Source organism: Chlamydomonas reinhardtii, chromosome 12, assembly GCF_000002595.2.
Source record: "Chlamydomonas reinhardtii strain CC-503 cw92 mt+ chromosome 12, whole genome shotgun sequence".
Taxonomy (NCBI): Eukaryota; Viridiplantae; Chlorophyta; class Chlorophyceae; order Chlamydomonadales; family Chlamydomonadaceae; genus Chlamydomonas; species Chlamydomonas reinhardtii.
Window position 1 is genome coordinate 2,316,144 of NC_057015.1, and position 22,827 is coordinate 2,338,970.

General features: G+C 66.0%; 3 protein-coding genes across 5 annotated transcripts; 1 reads left to right on the top strand and 2 right to left on the bottom strand.

Annotated features, from left to right (window-relative positions):
• Positions 1-79: 79 nt before the first annotated feature.
• On the bottom strand, positions 80-4,859 carry CHLRE_12g507650v5 (uncharacterized protein). Of its 2 annotated transcripts, none has more exons than XM_043068190.1 (7): positions 4,418-4,859; positions 4,240-4,299; positions 3,553-3,782; positions 3,032-3,113; positions 2,096-2,314; positions 1,593-1,790; positions 80-1,158 (listed from the first exon to the last, which is right to left on the bottom strand). In XM_043068190.1, the coding sequence occupies exons 1-7, from the start codon at positions 4,646-4,648 to the stop codon at positions 922-924; spliced, it is 1,257 nt and encodes a 418-aa protein (XP_042918177.1). In that variant the 5' UTR covers positions 4,649-4,859; the 3' UTR covers positions 80-921. The 2 variants fall into 2 exon arrangements, with proteins under 2 accessions (XP_042918177.1, XP_001690840.1); XM_001690788.2 differs by having other exon boundaries at positions 4,418-4,740.
• Positions 4,860-5,334: 475 nt separating this feature from the next.
• CHLRE_12g507600v5 (uncharacterized protein) lies at positions 5,335-12,396 on the top strand. The gene is made up of 11 exons (XM_043068189.1): positions 5,335-5,831; positions 6,120-6,227; positions 6,523-6,678; positions 7,044-7,139; positions 7,499-7,617; positions 7,909-8,347; positions 8,630-8,924; positions 9,231-9,677; positions 9,853-10,050; positions 10,236-10,807; positions 11,461-12,396. The coding sequence occupies exons 1-11, from the start codon at positions 5,535-5,537 to the stop codon at positions 12,130-12,132; spliced, it is 3,399 nt and encodes a 1,132-aa protein (XP_042918178.1). The 5' UTR covers positions 5,335-5,534; the 3' UTR covers positions 12,133-12,396.
• Position 12,397: 1 nt separating this feature from the next.
• Positions 12,398-19,344, bottom strand: CHLRE_12g507550v5 (uncharacterized protein). 2 transcript variants are annotated; one of them, XM_043068183.1, is made up of 13 exons: positions 18,857-19,344; positions 18,665-18,788; positions 18,411-18,461; positions 17,907-17,986; positions 17,247-17,399; positions 16,493-16,589; positions 16,117-16,298; positions 15,596-15,840; positions 15,210-15,321; positions 14,697-14,850; positions 14,267-14,464; positions 13,861-13,980; positions 12,398-13,577 (listed from the first exon to the last, which is right to left on the bottom strand). In XM_043068183.1, exons 1-13 carry the CDS (start codon positions 18,886-18,888, stop codon positions 13,014-13,016), a joined length of 2,112 nt encoding a protein of 703 aa, XP_042918180.1. In that variant the 5' UTR covers positions 18,889-19,344; the 3' UTR covers positions 12,398-13,013. The 2 variants fall into 2 exon arrangements, with proteins under 2 accessions (XP_042918180.1, XP_042918179.1); XM_043068182.1 differs by having other exon boundaries at positions 18,857-19,174.
• Between the last annotated feature and the right edge of the window lie 3,483 nt (positions 19,345-22,827).

Below are 22,827 nucleotides of genomic sequence, written 5' to 3' on the forward strand. Positions count from 1 at the left end.
TTAGAGAGCATCCATCACGGCGCCTGATCACGGCGGCGCGGGCGCGCGGTACGACTTCATGGCCGGTGGCGATGTGGGCAGGTGGCGCATGTTACACACATGCAGCCGTCTAGTCCTGGATCGGAACAGGTCTCCGCGACTCCGCGTGAGCGGCCTCCGCGCACACCACTCTCAGCTCTGGTCACGCGCACACGCTGTGGCTCTCTCTCGCTCTCTCGCACCTGCTCTCTCGCACAGTCGTGCCACCGGCCACGTCATTTCGTCAGCAAGCCCGCCACCCGCGGGCGGGCATCGCTCTAGTGTCAGCGCCCGCACCTAAACGCAGGAAACGCGCGACACACCTAGCACCACACACCACAGACGCCCCTTGTTGGGCAGGGCGCCGTACGATCTGCGACTCCGAACCCCAAAGCATCCTTCGACATACTGCCAAACGCTGCCATGCAGGTGGGCCATTTAACACACAAACATAAACGGGCATCCTCAAAACAACAGACCCGCACCCCACACGGCTGCTCTTTGCTTGTCAGCGCCAGCGTCTGATATACGGTATCTAAGCTGATCAATCCATCTTGTCAGAAGGACAGGCGCAGCAACGGAAGCCTGCAGCCCACGCCGGGTGAGGTACAACATCCTTCACCCTACTGCAGACGCCACAGCCCTCCCCCAGCCAGCCGCCCCTGCCGCTGCAGGGGTAAACCTACCACCGCTGCCTGCGTCCCACCAGCGCCTCGCCTCGCCTCCTTACACGGCCACACACACGCGGCGCGCAGCGGCGCCAGCCGCCTATCCGCCTCCACCGCTCAGCACCAGCACGGCCGCCGCCGCTACCCTGCCGCACCCACCACCTCCAAACCCGTCCCTGCCTCCCTCCCTCCCTCGCCTGCCTGCCTGCCTGCCTGCCTGGGCCTGGCAGGGCACCTAGAAGCGGAAGGGCCCCACCTTGGTCTTGCTCTGCAGCTCCTTGAGCTCCTCCACCAGCTTGCGCTCGTCCGCCGACAGCGCCTTGGGGATGCGCACGCGCACGTGCACCATGTGGTCGCCGCGCACGTTGGGCGAGCCCAGCCGCGGCACGCCGCGCTTGGCCATGAGCAGCGTGGTGCCGGGCTGCGTGCCGGGCGGGATCTTGAGCTCCACGGGGCCGTCCACCGTGGTCACCTGGTGCGTGGTGGTGGGGTGGGGTGGGGTGGTGGGGTGGTGGGGTGGCGGGGTTTCGTTGGTTACGGGGTGGGCGAGCGAGGCAGGGAGGCCTTGTAACAGAGTGCCAACGGCGTTCGGATGAAACACAAGACCACCAGCCAAAGCTGGTGGCTGCTTATGTTATGAGTGCCCGAGCCAGGGGTCACATCACCACCGGTCACGTCCCGGCGCTGCTGCACACACCCTCCGGCTCGGTCTCACCCCCTTCCCTCTGCTCCACCCCACCCGCCCTGCTCCTCAACCCGGGCCGCTGCCTCCCTTTCTGCTCCCTCTCCCCACCACCCGTCTCCTGTTTTGCTTTGTTGCAATGGTACTAACACCCCCCCTCGTGCATAATTCACTCCTCCGTTCATGGACGGCTACCCCTCCCCCCTGCCACCACCACTCCTCACCTTGACCTGCGTGCCCAGGATGGCGTCCACGTAGCTGATCTCCACGTCCGAGTGGATGGTGATGCCGTCGCGGCGCAGCTCGGGGTGGTCCTTGATGGTGATGTACACGTACAGGTCGCCCGGCTCGCCGCCGCGCCGCCCGCTGTTGCCCTCGCCGCGCACGCGCAGCCGCGAGCCCGCGTCCACACCGGCGGGCACCTGGAGGGAAAGGGGGGGGGAGGGCAGGCGCACAGGAAGGAGGGGTGAGGTGATGGTGGTGTATGCGGCGCAGAACACGAGTGGGTGTGCAGGCGTGAAACGAAACGCGCCGTGGTGACGCCCCAGACACCCACTGTCAACCCCATCAGTTCCTGCCTGCTTCCACTTCAGTCCCCCGCCAACCCACAGCCTTTGCGCACACACATCCACGGGCCCGCCCTGTCCGCGCCCCCCCCCAGCATCCTCCCGTCCTCCCAGCCCTCTCCCCTTCCCACCCCGCCCTTCCGCAACCCCCAGCCGCCCACCTTGAGCGAGATGCGTTTCGTCTCGCGCACGCGGCCGTCGCCCTGGCACTTGGTGCAGGGCTGGGAGATCTGGCCGCTGCCCTCGCAGCGCGGACAGAGCGACACCTGCTGGAAGGTGCCCAGCGGCGTGCGCACCGCCGACACCACCTGGCCCGTGCCCTGGCACTGCGGGCAGGTGGAGGGCGTGGTGCCCTTGCGCACGCCCGTGGTCTCGCACTCCTGCAGGGTGGAGTTGGTGGGGAGGGGGGTTCATGCATGGTTAGGTCAGACGAGATAATGTTGACAGGTGGGGGAAGGAAAGGGAGAGGGGTTACATTCATGACTAGGAGGACGGGGAAGGGAATCCAGGGTTTGGGGTGGCGAGGAGGGTCAGTGAGACCACGCGGCTGCCGGGACGTGGGCGACCGCACCACTTTCCACCACCACGGCCAGCAGGACTCCCCTCGCGTCCTGCCGCCTGCGCCAGCGGCTGTTAAGGCCCCCGTCCGTGTATGTCGCTGCTCCGCGCCAACGCCGCCTCTTGACGCCGCCCAGCCCCCATGCCCTCCGCATCCCGCCTGCGGCCGCGCGACCTTCACGCCCCACACCAGCCTTCCCTGCCTGGCACGTCCGCAGCGCCCTCCCACCCACCCCTCCAGGCCAGGCCCACCCAGCACGAGCACTTACAACACCTCAGCTGCACGTCCCAAGAGCCTCAAGACGCCCCTAGTCCACACATCAGCCGCCCAAATCCAAAACGGACACTACACCCACAGACACCAGCGCGGCTCGCGCGTCCTCTGCGACCCCCGCACTTCCCGCTGCCACCCCTTCCCACCCCTTCCCACACCTCAATGCGTTTTCATGTCGCTAGGAACCCCTGCCCCACACCCACACCCACCCCCTCCCCCTCCCCCTCCCCCTCCCCCTCCCCTCCCCCTCCCCGCCTCCACTCACGTCGCAGCCGGTGAGCCTGTCCACGTCCAGCTCGCGGCTGCACCCGAACACCGCCTCCAGGAAGTCCAGCTGCAGGTCAACCCTGGGGGGCGGGCAGGGGGGCGGGCAGGGGAGAGGAGGGGAGGTGAGAGGAGGGAGAGGCGGGGCGAGGTGAGGGAGAGGAGGTGGGTGAGGGTTGGCGTATGCGTGACTGGCAGGCCGTTGTCACACACTCGTGAGACCGTTTGGCCGCCCGGCTTGGCACGCCGGGCACCTCTCTGATTGTGCTTGACCCAGCCCAGCCCAAAGCCCAAAGCCAACCACAGCCGTGACTCAACGCCGTGCAAGCAACGCCCGCTTGTGCTGCCTCATAGGTAACCCGTGGTTTCCCTCGTGTCACCTTCCTGGGCACAGCCAGATCACCCAAGAAGCTGCTTTCACACTCTAGAAGCTGCCATTAGCGCTATCCAACCGCACCCATCACCCCCCTCTCCAACCCCACCCTCCACCCCGCCCCGCCGCCTCCCGCCCCGCCGCCTCACTTGTCGTCCTCGCCCGGCACGGCCCGGGTGCGCGAGCGCTGCGAGAAGCCGCCGCCCATGCCACCCATGCCGCCCATGCCTCCCATGCCGCCGCCGAAGAACGACTCGAACAGGTCGAAGGGGTTGGTGAACTCCACGCCCGGGCCGCCGCCCATGCCGCCCATGCCGCCTCGTAGCCCTGCCTCGCCGTACTTGTCATAGATGGCCTTCTTGTTGTCATCCGACAGCACCTGGAGGGATGGTGATGATAAAGGTGGGGATAGTGGCGCATGAGAGGGGGTGGGTGGGCTAGAGGGAGTGGGAATGGGCTAAGGGGCCACTTGGCGAGCTGGGTTTGAGTTTGGGTGCGTGGCGGGTGGTCTGCGCTGGTGTGACCCGGGTGCCCTGAGCTACGGTGCGCCGTGTAGCATGCGACAGAAGGCAAGCTGCCGGGTATATAATTGCCCACAGAATCGGGGGCCAGGCAGGCAGAGGACCCGGGCCTGTGGTGGCGGCGGCATGGAGGGGTTTCCGCGGCGCTGGCACCGTCTCCGTCGACACCGTCCTGGTAGCTCGCCGACGGCGGCCCGAAACCCCTGCCAGCAACCTCAAGAACGTTCGCTGGCCGGCGTCCACTCAAGGATTGGCGTTTGCTGCGAAATTCACGGCTCCGAGAACACGGCCTCGCCTAAGCGGCGCCTCGCTCACCTCATACGCCTCGCCAATCTTCTTGAAGAGGTCCTCTGCGCCCGGCTCCTTGTTCACATCCTGCAATTCCGCGGACCCACGATGTTTGTCAGCAACCACATCCCACCAATTCGGCTCGCGGTAGCCGGGGTCGGGTGCAGCCGGCCGATCGCCGCTCTCTTCCGGTGGCCCCACGTACCGGATGATACTTGCGCGCTTTTTGGCGATATGCCTGCTTGATTGTCTTCTTATCGGCAGTGCGAGGAACGCCCAGCAGGTCGTAGAAGTCACCGTCGGCCCGCACAACCACGGTCGTCCTCCGACCGCCAGTGCGGGCGTGGGCGCAGCCTCTCCGCGTAGGCGCAAACGCCGCCTTTTGAGGCGCACTCGTGGTGCGCCCCTGAATACCGCTACGAAGGTTTGCGAGCATTTCGCTGGTGAACCAAGAAACTACAAACTTGATTGCGCCCTTGCGCCTACTGGGTCACGTTGGTCAGCCCAATAAACGATATGCGATATAATTATGACTGACACAAGTAAAACAGTATGCAGCAAGACACCACGCGAAGTTGTGAGCTGCAAGTCTCGCGAATTTTCCGCCCATGGCCTCGCGGAACCTCCACCTCTGCGCAGCTAATGGGTTCCGTGGCTGCATTGAAAGCATAACACGCATGCATATTCAGCCGGTGGAGCATGCTCGCTGCCGGGCTAGGTTCCAAGCTGGCCGCGACCCAAGGACCGCAAATGAGGGTTCGTCGCGGTCCTGCAGCTCCCCTGCCCCTGCGCGGCGTGTAGCGAAGATGAGCTGCTGTTCGGTGTGGCAAATGTTGTGCATAACAGGCTGTCGGCTGCAGCAGGGGCATTAAGCAAGGGGGCCAGGTCGGGCAGGATACTCGTGGTGCCGGGCCGGGCCGGGCGCAGCGGTGCATCGCTAGCAGGAGTTTCAACACCGGCCAGCAACATGCCACGCAGCTTCTGCAGCGCCTAGGGACGGGAAGAAGAATGGGTGGGAGAGAGAGGGGGGGAAAGAAAGGCATCAATGCCGGGTTCGTGGCGTGTCAGCATCGTCGGCGCTCGCCGAACTGGCCGACTCAACTTGGGAATGCTCTCTAGGTACTTGGTTGTGCATACATGGTAGCAAACCCGTCCGAGTGCCCTGACTCCACTTCCAAAACTACAGCTCTAAAGGCATAGTGCATGTACACGTATTTTGCTATACATTTAGTATGCATATGAAGTCTGTACATTATGCGCAGATTACTGTGACGGAGCGCTGGCTGCGCTGACAGAATAAATTCCACAATTGGCGGGCTGGAATGCAGCGGCCGGACGCGCACGAACAGCCCGATGCCAACGGCGTTTTATACGATGGCGAGCCTCACTTGGACGTCGGCGACTGGGCGGGCGGCCAGCCAGCGCCTAAATTTCGCCGTCGAGGCCCGGGGTCTGGGGCTGGCGACGCCGGGCCAGCGGGAGTTGGCGCCCCGCCCCCGGCTGACTCGCAGCCGCACCCGGAGCCCAACATTTGGGAGGCGGCCGGCCTGCCGCGGCCTACCGATCAAACGGTTGTGGATTTGGCCCGCTTCCCCTTGGAGCTGCATGTGCCGTCACGGGTGCGCCGGGCAGTTAGCGCGGGCAGCGTCGGGGTCGGGTGGCGTGTGGCGTGTGGCATGTCGGCACTGTGCGGCGGGCGCGCCTGGGTGTGTATGAGCCAGGGGTACATTCAAGGGGTGTGAATGTCCAGGGCACGAATTGCTTTCACAGGGTCGAGAGGGGTTGACTGCTGGAGCAGATGGTTTGAGGCCACGCGGCGGGCAATAGCTGCTGAGCCACACGTGCAGCAGGTTCACTTGACCCCAACCCACATCACCGACCCCCTCCGGCCCGCCCGGCACGTGCAGGAGAACCGCCGCACCCAGCAGCTGCTGCACGAACTGATGGGCTGGTGCCTGCGCCGCCGCGACACCGCCACCGCCGCCGGCCTGTGCGCCGCGCTGTGGCTGCTGGCGGTGAGTGGCGCCGCACACGCAGGGCGGCAGCGGACAGGCCGCACGGAGGCAGGCGCAGCGGGGCAGCTGGTCATGAAAGACGGAGTAGCTGGGTGACTGGGTGACAGAGGCCAGGCCGGAGCTGCGGGCTTGCCGCGGTCACGAATGCTTCACACGCACATGGCTCTTATCTGGGCCGGCTACGGCACAACAAATCGCACCACCAAACCCGACGCTGTAGCGGTCTCTGTGCTCCGGGCCGGACCCGAACCTTGACCCCGCAACCCCGCCCCGCCGCCGCCCCGGGACCCCACAGGACGCCTACCCGCTGCGCAACCCGCGGCGCTACCTGGCGCGCTACGGCCGGCCCCGCGGCAGCTACGCCACCAACCGTGCCGACTTGGTCCGCCTCATGCGCACCAGCGCCGAGCTGCTGCAGGGCGCGGGCGCGGCGGCGCCGGGGCGCGACCCGGTGAGCCTCCGGGCGGGCGGGCGGGTGGTGGCGGCGGTGGGCGGCAGATGTGAGCAGGGTGCTGGTGTGTTTGTGTCCGTGGAGAGGAGCGGTGGAATGGCTGGATGGGTTCAATGTTTTGGGGGCTGGCGTGCTGACGTGCTTGTTGAGGAGTCTCGTGGTGGGCTGGGTGACGTGCACCGTAGCGCCTGTCGTGAGCCCATGCCAGCAACTGAGCTGGAGCCACGCCGCACACACACCCCGCCCGCGCAACAGCTGCTCGCGCTCATCCGCAGTACAAGTGGCCCATCACAAACCTGCATTTTATCCCAACCCCAACCCCAACCCACCCACCCCACACACACACACGCGCGTGTCCCGCCCAGCTGCTGGAGGCGCTGCAGCTGCTGGTGCCGCTGCAGCTCACGGCGGCCGACATCGAGGCCAGCGCGGCGGAGGTGGCGGCGCAGCTGGTGGAGGCGGTGAGGCGGATGGGGTAGAGGCGGGCAGGCGGGGGAGGCGGGCAGGGTTGTAAATACCAGCCCAAACTAAACCAGGGGCAGGGAGGCGGGCGGGGAGGCGGGCGGGGAGGCGGGGCTGGGAGGGTACAGAGCGGATGACTGGCAGACTCTGTGGGCGCAACCGCTCATATGTGCACGGTATGGTTATACGGCACAGACGCTTTAATCATGTCCTTGTTACATCCGTGTATTTGATGACACACACACACACACAGCATACATTTGTGCTCTTTAACACACACAGCATACAGTTTTGCGTCTTTCCATCCTTGCGCGACACAACACACAGTTTTGCGTGTTTCACGCTGCTGTTTTCTCAGGGTCCGGCGCGGCTGCTCAAGGCCACCGAGCTGCTGACGGCGCGGCTGTCGGTGCGGCAGCTCATGCCGGCGCGCGCGCTGCGCACCGGTCTGCAGGCGGCGCTGGAGCATGAGCAGTGGTGCGTGCGGGCGGGCGTGCGGTAGTGTGCACGTGCGTGCAGCAGTGAAGGGAAACGACGCTCCGTGTATGCGTGTGCCGTGTGCGTTGCTGTGGGGGTGCCAGTGCCTGCCACGCAAGGCTGGCGCAGCCACAATGCGGCCCCTGGTCGCCAACACATGTAGAACATACCGCATTATGCTGCTGCAAGTGCACTTTTGCTTGAATGATAAGAGTTGAATGAAAATAAGCGTCACATGCTGCATGCAGCTGTTCGCCTCAACGCTCCTTTTGTTGTGCCGCACACACACAGGGTGGGAGCCTACATGCGGCACCTGGCGGCAGTCATGTCCCGAGCCGCCGCCACCTCGGTCACCAGCCGCCGCACCCGCACCTCCCTGCGCGCGGCCGCAGCCGCCGCTGACGGCGGTGACACGCAGCAGCAGCAGCAGCCCCTGCTCACGCAGCAGCAGTCGCAGCAGCAGGGCATCAATCCTTACGGAGCGTACGGCAGCGGCGGCGGAGATGCGGACGCGGGCGGCGCAACCGCCGGCTCATCGGGTGCCCTGGTGCCGCTGGGTGGCGGCGGCGGTGGAGGGGCGGCGGCGCCGCCGCTGCGTGCGTTCGAGTACGTGCGTGACGCCTGGCTGCGCGCGGCGGCGGACCCTGCAGTGCGGGCGCACTGGCGGGAGGCGGAGCGGCTCATGAAGGAAAGCGGGCCAGCGGGCGGGGGCAGCGGGATGTGGTGCGGGGTGCGAAGTGGGGCAGCGGGATGTGTTGCGGGGCAGCGGGCTGTGGTGCGGGGTAGCGGGATGTGTAGCGGGGCAGCGGGATGTGTTGCGGGGTCCGAAGTGGCGCAGCTGACAGGTGCGGGTGCGGGTGCGGGTCGTGTGTACGACCGACCACTCCGCCCGGCTCGGTGCGGAACTGCTTTATACACACGGGCACACAATCTGACGGCACCGTCTACCCCTTCACTTGCGCTGTTCTAAAATATACAATGACTCGCATTCCGGTTCCCGATGCATACACAGGAGACGTGCCGCACACTGCCCGGCAACCACACACGCCTGTACTTCTACCTCGCCCAAGCCTACATCCTAGCCGGCCGCCCCGGCGCCGCCGCCACCGCCGCCGCCGCCGCTGCCACAGCCGATGCGCCGTACGACCCCGATGCGGCGGCGCTGGCGGCGCTGACTCAGCAGCTGCTGGCCTCGTACGGTTCGTACTTTGAGAACCTGGAGGAAGCTGCGGGTCTGCCGGCGGGCGCGGCGGCGACGCTGCTGGGGGTGCGGTTGGCGGAGGGCGGCGGCGGCGGCGGCGGCGCGGGTGGGGCGGGGGGAGGAGCAGGAGGAGGGGCGGGGCGGCGGGGCTCGGGGACGCGGGCGGAGGCGGCGGGGAGTGTGGTGCTGGTGGAGGCGGGGGGCTGGGCGGACGACACGCAGGAGCAGGGCCAGGAGTCGGATCAGGATGGGGAGGCGGAGGCGGAGGCGGGTTGCGGGGGGCGTGCTGGGGCGGCGGCGGGGAGGGGGAGAGGCAGAGGCCGTGCCGGGGCGGTGCAGGCGGCGGGGCCGGGGCCCGGGCCGGGGCTGGGGCTGGGGGGAGGTGGCGGCCTGTCATCGCTGCTGCGTGCAGCCACGGCGGGTGCGGCGACAACGGCGGCAGCGGCGGCAGCCAACACAGCGGCGGCGCGGCGGCCGGCGGAGGCTGCTGGCGGCTCGGAGGAGGCGGGTCCGGCGGCGGGCCGCGACGACATGGATGTGGAGGGGGAGGCGGAGGCGGAGGAGGCGCGGCGGGGGCAGCGGCGGGGGCAGCCGGCCGCTGCTGCGTCAGCACCCAGTGGCGGGGCAGCGGCAGGGCGCCCAGTGGCCGCCACTGCTACTGCTGCTGGTCCCGTTCCGGCAGCAGCAGCAGCACCAGCAGCAGCGCCTGGACTGGCGCCGGCGCCGACGCCGTCGGCGGCAGGGCTGCTGGAGGAGGAGGAGGAGGCGGCGGGGTCGGCGGCGGCGGCGGTGCACGCGCGTGTGGAGCTGCTGGCGGCGGCGGTGGAGTCCGACCCGCTGTGTGCCGCGGCGCTGGCAGGTGGGTGGGCAGGTGTAGGCGTACTTGGGCGTGGGTGGGCAGGTGCAGGTGCAGGTGCAGGTGGGCCATGTAGCTAGGTTTGAAGGGCTGTTGCGGACAGAGGAGGGATGGGGGCTCAAGGTGAAAGCTGTCTCCACAATCAAGTTAAGCTCCCCCCTGCTCACACCATCACCAGGCCTGGTCCAGTCCGCCAACCACTGCTCCGCCTGCGCCGCCGCCGCCGCCCGCGGCGCGCTGCTGCACCTGGACCTGGTGGCGGGCGGCGGCGGCGGCGGCGGCGGGCTGGTGTGCTCACCGTACGAGCAGGAGGGCTGGGCGGCGGCCAGTGGCGCGCTGCTGCGGTGTGCGGCGGCGGCGGCGGCGGCGCCCCGAGGTGCGGGCCGGGTGCCGGACGGGGTCAAGTCCTGGAGGCTTCTGGTTGCATTCTGTGGAATGCGTACGGATTGAGATACCAGTAGCGGGGATGGCGCATGTCGGCATGTGCGCTGCCGCTGCAGCTAGGCAGCTCCATAACCGCCAATGCTGTCCCTTGCTTTGTCCGTGCCTGCGCCGCCACAGCGCCGGACGACGACCAAGCCGCCGGACCCGGACCCGGCTCTGCAGCCGCCGCCGCCTCGGCCGCCGTCGCCGCAGCGGAGGCGGCCGTGGCGGCCAACCCGCGCAGCCGCCGGCGGCGGCGGGAGCTGGAGGAGGCGCGTGCGGTGCTGGCGGCCGCGCAGGCGGCGGCTGAGGCGGCGGCGGCGGCGCGGGAGCCGCCGGCGCTGCGGCTGTGGCTGCGGCGGTTGGCACCGGAGCTGGCGGACCGGTCGACCTGGTGGCTTGCTACAGCCTTCTCTCAGCCGCCCTACCTGCACTGTCGCGTGCTACAGCCGGCGGCGGCTCCGCCGCCGCCGCCGCTGCAGCAACACCACGAAGGCCAACCGCAACCGCAGGCGCAGACGACGACGACGCAAACTGTGGAAGCGCAGCTGCAGCAGTTGTTGGCGCGGCTGTTTCCGGGCGGGCGGCTGGCGGCGCCGCACCCGGCGGTGGCGGCGCACGTGCGGCACCGGGCGGCAGTGGCGGCGCTGATGCTGGGGCCGCACAATCTGTACACGCGGCACGTGTTGTATGAGCTGCACCGAGTGCAGGTGCGCGTCAGCGTTTGTGTGCGTGGTTGTGTGTGTGTGTGTGTGTGTGTGCGTGTTTGTGCGTGTTTGCGCGTGTGTGTGTGTCAAACTACGAAACGAAAGCCCGCCCAGACGAGTGTGTGTGTTAAAGAGCACAAGGAAAACGTTGCGCAAAGACAGTGTATGCGATGCAGCAAAGCGACGGTTTACGGATGTTACCTGAAGTTACCTCGCATACCTGCTGCGGTGAGCCGCCGGTCTTACCAACCTGAAATCGCGCAACCCCCGCTACTCTAACCTCGAGGGGGGATTAGTGTCCACACGCTCTCAAGGGTGCAAACCCATGCATGTGCTCACGGTACCGTGAGGCCCAGGCAGTGTGTGTGTGTGTGTGTGTGTGTGTGTGTGTGTGTGTGTGTGTGTGTGTGTGTGTGTGTGTGTGTGCGTGTGTGCGTGTGTGCGTGTGTGTGTGTGTGTGTGTGTATGTGTGTGTGTGTGTGTGTGCCTTGTTGACTCCGGAATTCGAGGGGGGGCGAGGATACTACAAATTCGTGCCATACCCGTGGGGAGTTTGCTGTGTCTGTGTGGGTGGCGTGTACTGGCGGCACCTCGGCATCACAACACGCACCCCCATGCCACCGACCGGCACACCGTACATGCACGCCGCCGCGCAGGAGGACCTGGCGGCGGAGGTCGACCTGCTGCTGGCGGAGGCGCGGCGCATGCGGGAGCGTGCGGCGCAGCCGCAGCATGCGGCGCACGAGCAGGTGCACGAGCAGGCGCAGGCGGCAGCGGCTCGCGCCGCCGGGCCGGCGCGCAAGCGCGCTCGATTGGATGGTGCTACTGCCAGCGGGCAGCAGCAGCAGCAGCAGCAGACGCCAGCGGTGCGGGCGGCGTCGGGTATGGGGCTTGAAGGGGTGGAGGTGGCGGAGGCGCTGGCGGCAGCTGTGGCGGCGGAGGTGGCGGCACTGGAGGCGGGGCTGGAGGGCGTTGCGGGGGCGCTGGAGGGCGTGCTTGCGGCGATGGAGGCGGCACGGGCGCTGGCGCGGCGGCTGGCTCCGGCCCCGCCTCCGCCTCCACCTTTGCCTCAGCCGCCTGCAACGGGTGCTGCTTCTGGGGCGCCAGCGCTTCTTGGGGCCGGCGGTGCTGCAGGTGGCGCCGGCAGTGGTGGTCGTGGTGGGGATGGTGGTGATGCTACTGCTGGTGGTGCTGCTGCTGGTGGTAGTGGTGGGACTGGCGCCGGCGTGGGGGCCATGGCACAGGGCCAGGCGGCGGCTGTGTCGCTGCCGCGGGCACTGCTGGTGGCGATCCCGCGGTCGCTGAAGCGGAGGGATCCGGTGGAGTAGGTGGCGGCGGCGGGCGGCAGTGACTGGATGGGCCGCGCGGTGCGCCTTCCTGCCGTACGTGTAGAGGAGCCCTGTGGCGGGCGGCGGCTGAGGCGTGTTGGGCCCTCCGCCTGCACACCGTCATGCGCGTGAGAGGCGTGGTGCCGCGGCCGTCGCTGCTTCAGTTCCGTGTCGTGTGTGTGGGGCGGACATGGATGAGGGGCATTGGCTGCATTCCTTCTGAAGCGGCGTCATGGCAAAGGCGCTGTGTGAAAGAGCAGGGCTAGCTCTCAGCTTCTTACAGCCCATAGCAAAGCTGCGTGCCAGCCTCCGCTTACGCCAACCCTGCGCCAACAGTTAACCATTTGAAGCGTGTGGCACTGTGGCGTATTAGGCACGTGACGAGGCAGCCACAGGGACGTGAGGGGGGACACAAACCACAGTCTCCGGCCGAACCAGACTACCTATTTATCAATCCCATGCGGACATGCCAGAAGCCGCACAGAATCATACGCTCTCGCCTGAACAGGCGTGTGGTGCCTGCGGGTCAGCGTGCATTCAACTCCTTCGTCCCTACAGCCCACAGCGTCCAGTCGCCAACCCTCAGCAACGCCACTACCGCCATCACCAAAACAATCAACCATTTGAGGCGTGTATCGTAACATAACAGAAAACGCGCGGCAGCACCCTTTGAAACCCTACAGCGCCGCGCCCTGCACTGCTTCAGTCACGGAGCCTATTGCGGCCGCTGCTCCACCGCAGACTCCCATCCAGGGCTCGTGACCACCCAGACCCCCCTATCAACAAACGTCACGTCATGTCAGAGACCGCGCACAACTATGCGTTCACTATTGTTGCCAACATACATTCCCTCCCAACCCGAAACCTGCTGAAGCAGGCAATCACCGCCGCCGGCGCGCGCGAGTGCTTGCCACGAAGCCGTCATCCACGTCCGCCGGCGCCGCTGGCGGCGGGGGCGGCGGCGCTGCCGGCGCCGCCGTCTGGCGTCGTGTCGAGGCACGTGTGCTCGACACCACCACCTCCTCCTCCGGCTGCTGCGGACGCGCCGCCCGCACCTGCCGCGCCGCCGGCCGGACGACCTCCTCCTCTTCCTCCTCGTCCTCATACTCGTCCTCCTCCTCCTCCTCCTCCTGCTCCACCACCTTCTTCGGTGCCGCTGCCGCCCTTCCCTTCCCGCTGGCGGCGGCGGCCGGCGCCACCGGCGCCGCTGGCGCCGCCGGCGCTGGTGCTGGCGCCGCATCGCTGCCCTTCCGCGCGGTCGTCGCCCTTGGCGAAGCCGCCGCCGGCGCCGCCGCCGGCGCCGGCTTCGCCGCTGCCGGTGGCGGCGGCTTGAGGCTATCCACGTAGGCCGCCGCCGCCGCCGCCGTCATGCCCAGCTGCGTGAGCGACTGCGCGATGGCGGCGCAGGTGCCGGACTCCAGGCCCTGTTGCGCCGCTGCCCGGGACTGCAGGAGGGAGGGTGTACCGCAAGGTCGGGGTGGGGTTCCAGGCATTAGGCATCAGGCATTAGGCGTCAGGCATCAGGCATGGCGTGGGGTGGGTCGTGGGAGAAGGGCAGCGATGCACTCTGAGTGACAGAGGGTGTGGCAGGGGTGTGGCAGTGGCAGTTGCGCTAGCTTCTTGCGGGTGCTGTCGTCGGTGTGCCCGTCGTCACAATGCCTCTCCTGAGTTGCCGAAACACACACCCACGCCCAGGCCCTGAATGCTGCACAATCACCGCACACGCACCCGAATGGCCTCCAACACGGCTGTGATGGCGGGTCCCTCGGGCGGGAAGGCGCCGGCCAGTGCCGGCAGCACCGCCGCCACCTCCGCCAGCTCGGGCCGCGTGGCGCGACCGGCAGCGGCCTGCAGGAAGGGGAGGAGGGTGCGGTGAGGTTTCAGGCAAGAGCAGGAGCAGGTGACGCCCACAGCCTGTGATGAGACCCCGCCGACACAGCCCCTGCCTCCCGCATCCCGACTCTCCACCCTGCAACAACACCCCCACTCCCATTCCCACTACCCCACTCCCACTCCCTCGCCCCCACTCCCTGCAACCGCACTCCACTCCCACTTCCACTCCCACTCCCACTCCTACTCCCACTCCTCCACTCCTCCACTCCCCCACTACTCCACTCCCTGCTCCCGCACCCACCACCAGCGCCGCCGTGAAGGCCCGCAGCCAGGGGCCGTCCGGGCTGTGCCCCGCCGCCGCCAGCGCCGCCGCCAGCTGCCCCAGTCGCGGCAGCGGCAGGGCGTCCAGACCCGCCTCCGCCACCGCTAGCAGCTCGTCCAGCGTGTCGCCATCAAGCGGCAGCCCCAGCTCCACACACGCGTCCACGATGGTCACAACCTGTGCGTGCATGCGTGGATGTTGTTGTTGGAGAATGGGTTGGAGAAGGCGGAGCGTGACGAGTGTCACCATTACTATCACCATTACTCTTTCCCTCCGAGCACCGACCTGCCATGCCGCCCACACAATCGCACCCTGCTTCCAGCCCTCGCCAGGCCACGCCCTTCCATTCCCCCTCCCACCCCACCAGCCCGCCCCCCCACACACACACAGCCCCACCCCCCCGCCCCACCTGCTGCGCCTGCATGTCTGCCGCCCGGTCCGCCACTGCGCCCAGGTACTCGTCGGCCCAGGCGGCTCCGGGCGGCACGTAGCCGTAGATGGACAGCACCGCCGCCACCACTGCCAGGTCGGCGGGCTGCATGCGGGCCAGCAGGCTGGTGGTCCTGATGGGGGAGGGAGGAGGGCGGGAGAGGGTGAGGGAGTAGGAGGGAGAGTGGTGGGTGGGAGGAAGGCCCCCAGTTGTGTGACCCCAAGCCAGGCTTGCAGACTGGCATGTAGGCAGGGTAGGGCAGGGCAGGCGGCAAAGCACGTACGGTATCCGTTTTGAAGCGCCCCCTGCCTCCTGCCCTGCCCCAGAGTACCGCCCCTGCCATTACCCCAGAGCTACTCGCCCCCTGCCCCCCCTGCCCCCCCTAACTGCCCAACTGCCCCCTCCCCCTCAACTGTCCGCCTCCCCAACTGCCCAACTGCCCTGACAGACACCCGCCGTCGCCGTCGTAGTCGCGGCCGCCCACGCACACACCTGGTGACGCCGGCGCGGCGGCGCGCGGCGGCAGGGGCGGGCGGCAGCGGCTCGGGCGCCGCCAGCCTGTTGAGCAGCGCCTGCAGGAAGTCCTCGGTGATGGCCAGAGAGCCTGGGGGGCGTGGTGGGGGTGGGGGGAGAGTGTGTGTGTATTGGTTGGTTGGTGGAGTGTGTTGTCCCTCGCCCGTCCCACCAGTACCCGTCCCCCAGCGTTCAGGCCCATGCCCTCGTCATTTGGTTCGGCCACGTCCATTGGGCATTGGGTCCGGCCACGTACTCCCACCCAGTCCAATCCACCAGCAGCCCCGCACCTTCCCCACTCCGCCCAAGTGCTGCCCACGCTCCACTCCTTCAACCCAATCTCCTCCAAACCCCCACCCACCCACCTTTGGCCAGCGCAAACAGCAGCGCCGCATAGCTCTTGGGGGTGGTGAGCCCGGGCAGTGCCGCCGTGAGCGCCGCCGTGTAGCTGCCCAGCCAGGCCGCCGACAGGCCGCCCGCCACGCCGCCGCCGCCGCGCACCAGCAGCGTCAGCAGGTCCACCAGCTGCTCGCCCGACATGGCGTCAAGGTGCGGCTCGGCGGCGGCGGCCAGGCGGGAGAGGAAGACGGCGTTGGCGCTGGGGGGCAGCCTGGGGGGAGGGCGCGGTTCGGAGGGTGGATGAGTGGGTGGGTGGGTGGGTGGAGGAAGGTGTTGTGCGGTTGTGCGCTTTGTAGCCCTTCTCTTCCAGTTTGTGTTTTGCGGCACTCCTGAGCCCCCACCCGCCTTTGTGCCCCCACCCCGCCTCCACCCTCCACCCTCAGCAACGCCACCACCCCTTTGCTAACGACTTCGCCTGCAATTTTCAGTACATCCTGTACCGCTCTTTCAACCACCGCTCCCCTTCCCCCGCCCTCCCCCCCCTCACCGTGTGTAGGGCGCCAGCGCGGTGGCCAGGTCGCCCACGTCCGCCGCCGTCAGGTGCCGCATCGCAAAGTCCACCCGCGCCACCAGCTTGTCAAGCAGGCCCGGAGGCAGCCGCGCACCCAGGGCGGCGGCGGCGGCGGCGGACGACACCACCGGCTGCACCATCATCTGCTCCACACCGCTCTGTGTTGTGTGCATCGTGGGTGTGAAGGCGCGGTTGCATGGTTGGAACATCGGGAGCAGGATGTGGGTTTAAGAGGGAGGGGTTGCAAGGTTAAGACATTGGGAACAGAATGTGGGTGTAAAGGAGGGGAGTGGAAGGGGAGGGCGCACAGTCGCGCACAGTCGCGCAGGCAGTCGCACACGCGCGGCCTCACCTCGAGCAGTTTGAGCAGGGCGTCGTTGAGTTTGGGGTCCGAGTACTGCAGCGCCGCCAGGGCCGACAGCAGCGTGGGCACCACTGTGGGCTTGAACCTGGGGGGGGATGACATTCATGATTAGTTAAGGAAGTGGTAGACGGTAGACAAGTGGAGGGGCAGGGGGCACACGGCAGGGGGTGGTGCGGTTGGGGAGGCGGGTGGTGTGGTTGGGGAGGCGGGTGGTGCGGTTGGGGAGGCGGGTGGTGTGGTTGGGGAGGCGGGTGTGTGAGGGAGGGTGCAGGGCATGTCGGGGGCGATGTAGGGTAGGTGCGTGAGGACTGAGCAGCAGTGGCCAGTGGAGTACACCCCACCCGCCTGGCTGGGTCCCGACTCCCTCGCACCCCCGCACACCCCGCCCCCTCCACTCCTAGTCCTCCGCTCTCCAGCCCCATGCTAACCCCACGCCGCCACCCCCAAGCCCCCCCCCCACGACTTCGTCTGCAGTCTGCAGTGCATCCTGTACCGCTTTTCCAGACATCTTTGCAAACGTCCTTGCAACCCCCCATGCCCCCTCCCCTCCCGCTCTATACGCTGGTCCTGGGCCTTGGTCTCATTACGATTGGAACAACCTATTTCCCCCTCTCCCCTCTCCCCCCTCCCCCACACTCTCCACGCTCTCCGCCTCGCTCTACTGCATTGGGTTCGGTTTAGTTTGGGCTGGTAACTACAACCCCTCCTCCCACCCCACTCCTCCCCACCCCACTCTACCCACCTGAGCACGCCCTTGTTGGCGATGAACGGCGCCACACTGCCTGCCAGCATGTCCCTCAGCGCCCGCACCTCCGCCGCCGGCGCCGCCTCCACGTCCAGCAGCTCGCTGGCGCGCACCACCACAGCCACCGCCAGGCCGCCCTGGCGGTCGTACCTGGGAAAGTGTGTGTGGGCGAGAGAGAGAGAGTGTGCGTGGGCGGGAGTGTGTGTGTAGGCGAGAGAGAGTGTGTGGGCGGGAATGTGTGGGAGTCTGGGGTTGGGTGATAGCGGGAGTGTTCAAGTGACAAGCAATGGCCAGCACGCCTTTGTGCGAGCGTGTGCGCGTGTATGTGTGTGACTGGCGGTGTACCCGTTTCTGCCCACCATCGCACCGTACCACATCCGTGCCTGCCCACACGACCCCTGCCCTTCCCTGGCCTCTTCCTGTCCCCCCCCCAGCCACCCACCCGGCCACTCTCACCACGCCACGCCACGCCCCCACCTCTCCCCCCGCTCCTCCTCCCGCTCCTCCCTCTCTTCCCGCTCCTCCCGCTCCTCCACCCTCCCCTCCTCTCCCCGTCCTTGCCTTTGTTGCCATGGGAACCACCTGCCCCGCTCCTCCCTCCCGCTCCTCTCCCTCCCGCTCCTCCCCTCCCCCTTCCTCTTCCTTCCCCCCGCCCACCTCTCCCGCAGGTCCGCCTCCAGCGCCTGCAGCTGGTGCCAGTCCGTGCAGCGCTCCACCAACTCGCGGAAGTTGATGTCCTGGAGCACAAGGGGAGGGTGGGGGCGGGCGGGGGGCGGGGGCGGGCGGGGGGCGGGGGCGGGCGGGTTGGTGTGTGTGTGTGTGTGGGTTTGTGCTCGGGAACGGGGGTTGAGGTTTGGGGCGACAGGGGCCACCGCTTGCGCCAGTTCTGAATCCCATGGACGTCTGCCCCCCATAGATATCTAATTCCACGGATGGCAGGGCCGGGGCACCCCCTGACAGGCACAGCGGTTGCCGCCAACGTGCTTTGCTGTCTTCCCCACCCCCCACCCCACCACCCCCACCCCTGGGCCCAACAGCCGAGACCACCTGCAGCCTGGAGCTGGTGCCAGTCTGTATGCCTCAGGCCCTCAGGGGCCACCACTTGCGCCTGTTTGCCCATGCTTATGCACGCATGCAGCAGACACACACGCACACGCGCACCTGCAGCACGCGTTTCTCCGGGTTGGCGCGTGGCACCGCGTTTGCGAGGTCCTATGCATGGCGTCGGGTTTGGGGTGAGGCAGATGGAGTTAAAATGGAGGGCGGGGGGACGCGGGGCTGTTCAGGCTGAAGCGCATGTGGGGAGGGGGCGAGCCCTGGAGAAGTCACAGTACGTGGAGAAAGGGCACCGAGCTGCGAGACTGCCGGCAACCACAACCAAAGTCGCCCAGAACCGCCGTGAACCCAGAACTCACATCCCAGTCACGCGATATCGTCTTCGTGGCCCGCGCGGAGACATCGCGCGCGGGCTGCACCACGCACGCGTGCCTTTTCGCCACAACAATGTGGGCGGCTCCAGCACATTGCGCGTGTGGTTGCCTGCGCGTTTGCATGAGGTGGTAAGCCTCCACACTTCCTCTTACTGCCGGCGTGGTTCTGCAGCTCACCGAAGCTTAGTTTGCGCCTGCAAAGCCCGCATGCTTGCGATTCGAGTCGGCTATGCCGGAAAGACCTGTATTCTGCAAGCCCAGAATTGTTTCGCTAAAGCATATACAAAATTCAACTCTTTGGGCTTGCTCGATGGGTGTTTGAGCTAGCGACTGTAAAACAAATACGTGAACTTGCCTAGCAACCTAGCTTTACTCTACTATGCACTATTGCAATTTCTCTAGTGCAAACAATTTTGTTTAGGCTAAACTTGCCAGCCCAGAGAAGGGCCGGAGCCGAAGCCCATCGCTGGTGCCAAACTCCGACAGGACCTCGCCTAAACCCGTCCTGTGGCAATGCAGTTGCTCATAGGCACGCTAGTAAGCGCAGTCCACGTCAGTTTGCGGCCGACCCGCCGGGTCACTTCCCGGCCGGTCCTGGCCAGCTGCTTGCCGCAGCCAGCACTCTGCCGCGGCCAGCACTCAACTTGCGCAATCCTGGTGTGCACTCTACCTTTCTGCGAACATGGGGCTATGTCTCGCCTCCAATGAACTAGGGGCGGCACTGGCAGCCAGCTGCCAACGCCCAGAGGGTGCCCCCACCCCTGCCAGCGCCGGTGCCGCCCTTGGTGCCGCCCCACTGGTCTCACCACGGCCAGACATCCGTGCCATGTTGTATTGATGATAACTAGCCCCTACGGTACCACGCCGTTCTCACTAAATACGCAACTCCCAGGCTTTCTCACTACCGGTTGCAAGGCGCCAAGGGCACTCGAGGCCCTGGGCACTGCGTTTCTGCCTTTCTGGTCAACGATAATCTCGCTTCCTCGACGCTTCTCATGGCCATCCACGCCGCTAGGAAGTAACAACTGCTTATTGACTCCTTACTGCCGTGTAGCGTTACAAACCGCCACGGCCCCAAACGACAATCCCAATCTCTCAAACCGACAATAGCCTCCACTCATGCCTCAAGCGGCCTAGCAACTCATTCGTGGCCCTCAGCGGCCTCCTACCTCCGGCCTCGCAGCTCCCGATAACCCCACCAAGTCCGCCGTGCCCGCCCCAGCCCGCCCGTGTTGAGGTTGCACTAGTGGCCGAAAGTGCTGCCAGAGTTTGGTAGTAGTCCTCAACGCCGGGAGGTCATGGTGCGGGCGACGGCAGCCCTGGTGGCTGGGCTTGATTGGCTTCGCGTATGCAGCTCTTCTCGCAAAGCGCTTGGCCCAACGGCCGGTCATGCAAACCAAGGTGCGGTCGGCGGTGATGGCGGTGGCGTTCGTGCCCTTGCGCTACCGAAATCATGTGTCTCGAACACCGCGGAGCGCTCCGCCCATCGCCTAGCTTGCGCACGAACGTACGGTCCTAGTTGCACACTCAACAGCGGTCAATAGAACGAGCTTCGTGCTTGGGGATATTGGCTGCACGAGCAGCACCATCACGCGGGGATGAGCGCCGCCGGAGGCGCCGCCGGCACCTGCTGCAGGCGCAGGGCGACGCCAACGCGGGGCCTGACAGCGCCACACTCCGTCGGTCATGAGCGGCCAATGGTCACTACCAGAAGACAAGCAGCAATAGGAACACGACTGGCTTTGCAAGGGCCATGATACCAGACTCACAAACGTATCAGGTGCACCAATGGCCACGACAGAAACACACATGCGTTGTCCCGCGTGCGCCAGCCATGCAGACGACGCCGGGGCGTTACAGGGAAACACATGCATCCTTGTTCAGGTGTGTGGCTTGTGGGCAGCTGTGGCCGTCCGTGTGCCCAGGAAAGGTAACAGTGCGTGTTGGCACGTGTTGGCACGAACCACTGGAGACCTCGGTACTCTCTACCGGCCCCCAGGGCCATGCCATAACACGTGTTGACGTTGTAGGCTGCTCGGAACAACCTTGGGAATAATAACAACGTCGTGACTCGAAGCTGGGACAGGCTAGCCAACATGCGCCACGCAGGAGAAGGCGCGAGTTGCAACACTAGAGCGGTTTTACGTACGCGAGTCACGCGCGGCAACCTGCCCTTCACCCGCGCCGTCGTGGTGTAGGATGCGGGCAGCCATGCCCAGCCGTGCAGCATGGCCACGAACACTAATTTCTTTCTTGCTAGCTAGGTGCCATGCTTGAGATTTGCAGTGTCTTGCATAAGAGTCACTACCAATCAAGCAGTAGGTACACCCATAGATAGCATCACCCCGGCGGACGCAGGACAGGCGCGCACGTGAATGTTTGCCTCCAAACGCCGCGGGGATGCATGCACACAATGTCCCGTACGTGCCGATACCGTACGCCACGGCAGCTGTGGGGTGTACCGTAATAGCAGGGAGGGCAACATGAAGGGTAACACCTCAGCAACCCCAGCAAGGCTGGCCTGGTCGAGCGGCGCGGAGGGGTGAAGGATACCCGGCACGCGTGGAACGCGCAATGTATCTATAGTGATAGAAGGCGTAGTGATGGGAGGAAATAAGGAGCACTCGGGGCCGCGATGGCGGGTTGGATGCGCCACGGGCCCCGGCCCAGCCAAAGGGAGCGAACGCTGGGCGGAGCCGGTGGGTGAGCGACTCGAGGGACGTGCCAGTAGTGAACAGCAGTGGCGGATGGGTCATCCAATGTGAGAGATGATACAGCCACGCCGGCAGCCAAACTCCGCACTCGACCACGTACGGGCACGTCGTGGTACTGCTGTGAGGAGGCCGGGCTGAGTTGGGATGCCTGCCGACTGCCAAGCCCGCAGGGCACTGTCAGCCTGGCTACCCACATGTGAGCCTGTGTCGCCATACGCTCTTAATAGTAATGACATATAGCACACTGCTCCTAGCACTTCGGTGATAAGTAATTGCCCCGCCGGGTGAAGTAAGGCCGGGGCTGAAAGGAACCAAGGTTGGTTCCCTAGGCGTCCACTCGCGAGTGGGCAGGCGACACATACAGTTGGCATTGACGTGCGTTGCGGAACTAATGCGTACGTTGGCTTGGGTCTCTGGGTTCATGAGGCATTGACAGAACACGCTGCCCCTGCTATGGCTCTGACGAAGTAACATGTATGCATACATGTCCTGAAGGATTGGCAGGGAGCGTGCCGCACAGCACGCAAGCCGCGTGACTACGGTAAGCATGAGGCCATAACGTGACACAGATGCCGTGCCATACAGGCGGCCAACGCTACGGCACAAGCCAGCTTGACGCGTCCACAGATACATACATGGCGCCTAACACCTGGATAGGAGCTATCAGTCTGACTGTGGGGTCGATGCTACCCCGGCATGGATCTGGGTTGAACGGTTGGTGGTACCATCGCGCGGGCATGGCGGGTCGAGTAGCGTGTTTCATGCACGGTACTCCCGCTAACCAGCTACACACCGCAGTGTACTGGTTATCCAACAACTACATTCAGACCATTCTGGTATCCCACTCAAACCTGCGCCAAGTGTCAGGAAAAGCGCTTGCCAAGTCGGCTACCCGCTTTCACAGGATGGCGAGCGGGTGACTGGCATGTGTACAGGCGGGTGGGCCAACAAGAGGGGAGGGCGGATGGGTGCCGTGACTTGGTGGTGGGCCCCACCGCGAGCAGCAACAGCCCAGCCCAACACACGGGCGCCATCCAAACCCACCAGGCAGGCTGTAATCCCAGCTCCGACCGTATCTCGCAACAAAATGTTGGTTGCGCAGGGTCGGGCTCACTGCGTGACACAGCGTCCGATGCCTGGTGCAGGGCACGAAGGCATGTTTATGCGTCATGCGGTATAGTTATGCGTCATGCGGTATAGTTATGCATCATGCGGTATTGTTATTGGCTGGGCATAGCATGCTGGCCGAACTGCACAAAACTCCACATCGCTCACTGAGGGCGAAATATCCGGAAAAACAAATTCGGCACTTGGGCCTAGCGCACACATCGAATGCATATAGGTTGGCTTGGGGTGCGTCAGCCAAACTACAAGGGTGATGCCGCGTGATAGTATGATGTGCGTGCGGACCTCAAGACGTACAGGGTGACGCAT